The sequence below is a fragment of the Aplysia californica genome, unplaced genomic scaffold (assembly GCF_000002075.1).
Source record: "Aplysia californica isolate F4 #8 unplaced genomic scaffold, AplCal3.0 scaffold00144, whole genome shotgun sequence".
NCBI classification, from domain to species: domain Eukaryota; kingdom Metazoa; phylum Mollusca; class Gastropoda; order Aplysiida; family Aplysiidae; genus Aplysia; species Aplysia californica.
Genome location: NW_004797414.1, coordinates 866,567 through 868,142, shown reverse-complemented (window position 1 = coordinate 868,142; position 1,576 = coordinate 866,567). Strand labels below are relative to the sequence as shown.

Below are 1,576 nucleotides of genomic sequence, written 5' to 3'. Positions count from 1 at the left end.
GCCCAAGCCACCCAAAACCCTTCTCTTTTAGTCTTGCTCTCCTAACCGTTTACCTCCCATAAACCTACTCTTACCCTCCAACTTCCTAACCTCCTGACTTCTTGACCCCTTAACCCTTTGACCCTTCCTCTAGCACCCCGATCTCTGACGAGACGAAGATCAGCCTGAAAAAGGATGTACCCAATTACCCCAAGGTGAGAAGGATTGTCACACAAATTTGCTTAGTTTTGGGTTCTTGTCAGTTTGGTTTGGTATTTTTTTATTTTTTTTTGGTTTATTCGTAGGCACAGTAGCCAGATTTCGCACGTCTTTTCAGTTTTTCCTTCCCCCCTTTTCCGTCTTTCACTATTTTCAGATATTATGGTTTGTGCTTTGTTTGTTTTCTTTTCTTTTTCTAAAAATGTCCCTTTTCCCACTTTCAAATTCAATGTTCCTTTTGTTTCAACTCACTGAGGTTATAAATGGTACTATAGATAACCTCTTTGCCTCAGCCTTTATACGGTTTCTTCTCTTCTCTTGTTTGAGCCTCTAAGTTTTTTGTGAAAACTCAAGCGAATTTTTTTGAGTCCATTGATCGGAAATGTTCGTGAGTCGCACAGCGGTATTGTCTTCATTGCTTCCATCTCGCGAGGGAGGCCTCTCCTCTCAACATTCCCATCTCCCCACAGTCCACAGCGGACTCCACAAGAGCTTCATGGTCGTGAAAAACCGAGGCTCGTGACTTTTCCTAAACCCAAAAAGTGTACTACAAGTACATGTAACCCGATTCATGCAAACAGAATTTCAACATTTTGCTACCCTAGAATAACAAAGTTCTGTCTGCTCAGTACCTAGTTTTGATCAATTTGAAGTTTAAAATGCTTAGTTTCAACAAAAATTTTTATGCAATTCTTTGAATATTTTGATAGCGTCTCCAGATAATCTTACGATTTTGATAGAGCAGGTAGATCATTGGATTTTTTACCTCACACTACAAACTGTTAACTCAAAACGGCCTGATTTGTGCCAGACAGAACTTTGTATTTGTAAGGTAGAGATTCTGTAGATCGTACAGAGAAGAAAACAGTTTAATAAAAAGACAGTGTTGACAGTCCAGGTACCTACCTCAACTACCTGGTGGCAGAACTGTATTTTTTCAGTTATAAAAGCTCTTCTTTTTCTATTGTTGTTGTGGCTTTTGATGTCAGTTACTAGGATCCGAAGTTATGGATCGGCAGGTTTCGAACAAAGCTGTTTGTTTTCGAAACAAAATGATGTCATTGCGTCATTTGAAGTCTATATCTCGCAGAAAGTTACAAATTTCTCAAACCGTGTCCAAGTCTAAAACATTATAATAATATGCTCAGATTGTCCAATATCGTACGTGTTTGTTTTTCTCAGTCACGATTTGAGATCTGAGAACGAAACTGTGCTTACGGAGAAGAACGTCAAAAAACATGGACTTAGGTCTATAATATTGGCATGTATTCTATCAACGGATGCGGGAAAGTGTGCTCTATTTATGGGTACCAAGAACTCAATGTTTGCCATATATTGGACTTGAGGCACATTCTTGTGTTTTTGTTGGGGGGGGGGT

The 1,576-nt window shown here is 39.3% G+C and overlaps 1 protein-coding gene across 1 annotated transcript in view; it reads left to right on the top strand.

Annotated features, from left to right (window-relative positions):
• Positions 1-302, top strand: part of LOC118477579 (high affinity cGMP-specific 3',5'-cyclic phosphodiesterase 9A-like) — a 25,243-nt gene extending 24,941 nt beyond the window's left edge. Inside the window, exon 4 of the mRNA XM_035969406.1 lies at positions 134-302. Within this exon, the coding sequence (XP_035825299.1) occupies positions 134-284 (151 nt within the window). The 3' untranslated portion in view covers positions 285-302. The remainder of the gene's footprint in view (positions 1-133) is intronic.
• Positions 303-1,576: the final 1,274 nt, after the last annotated feature.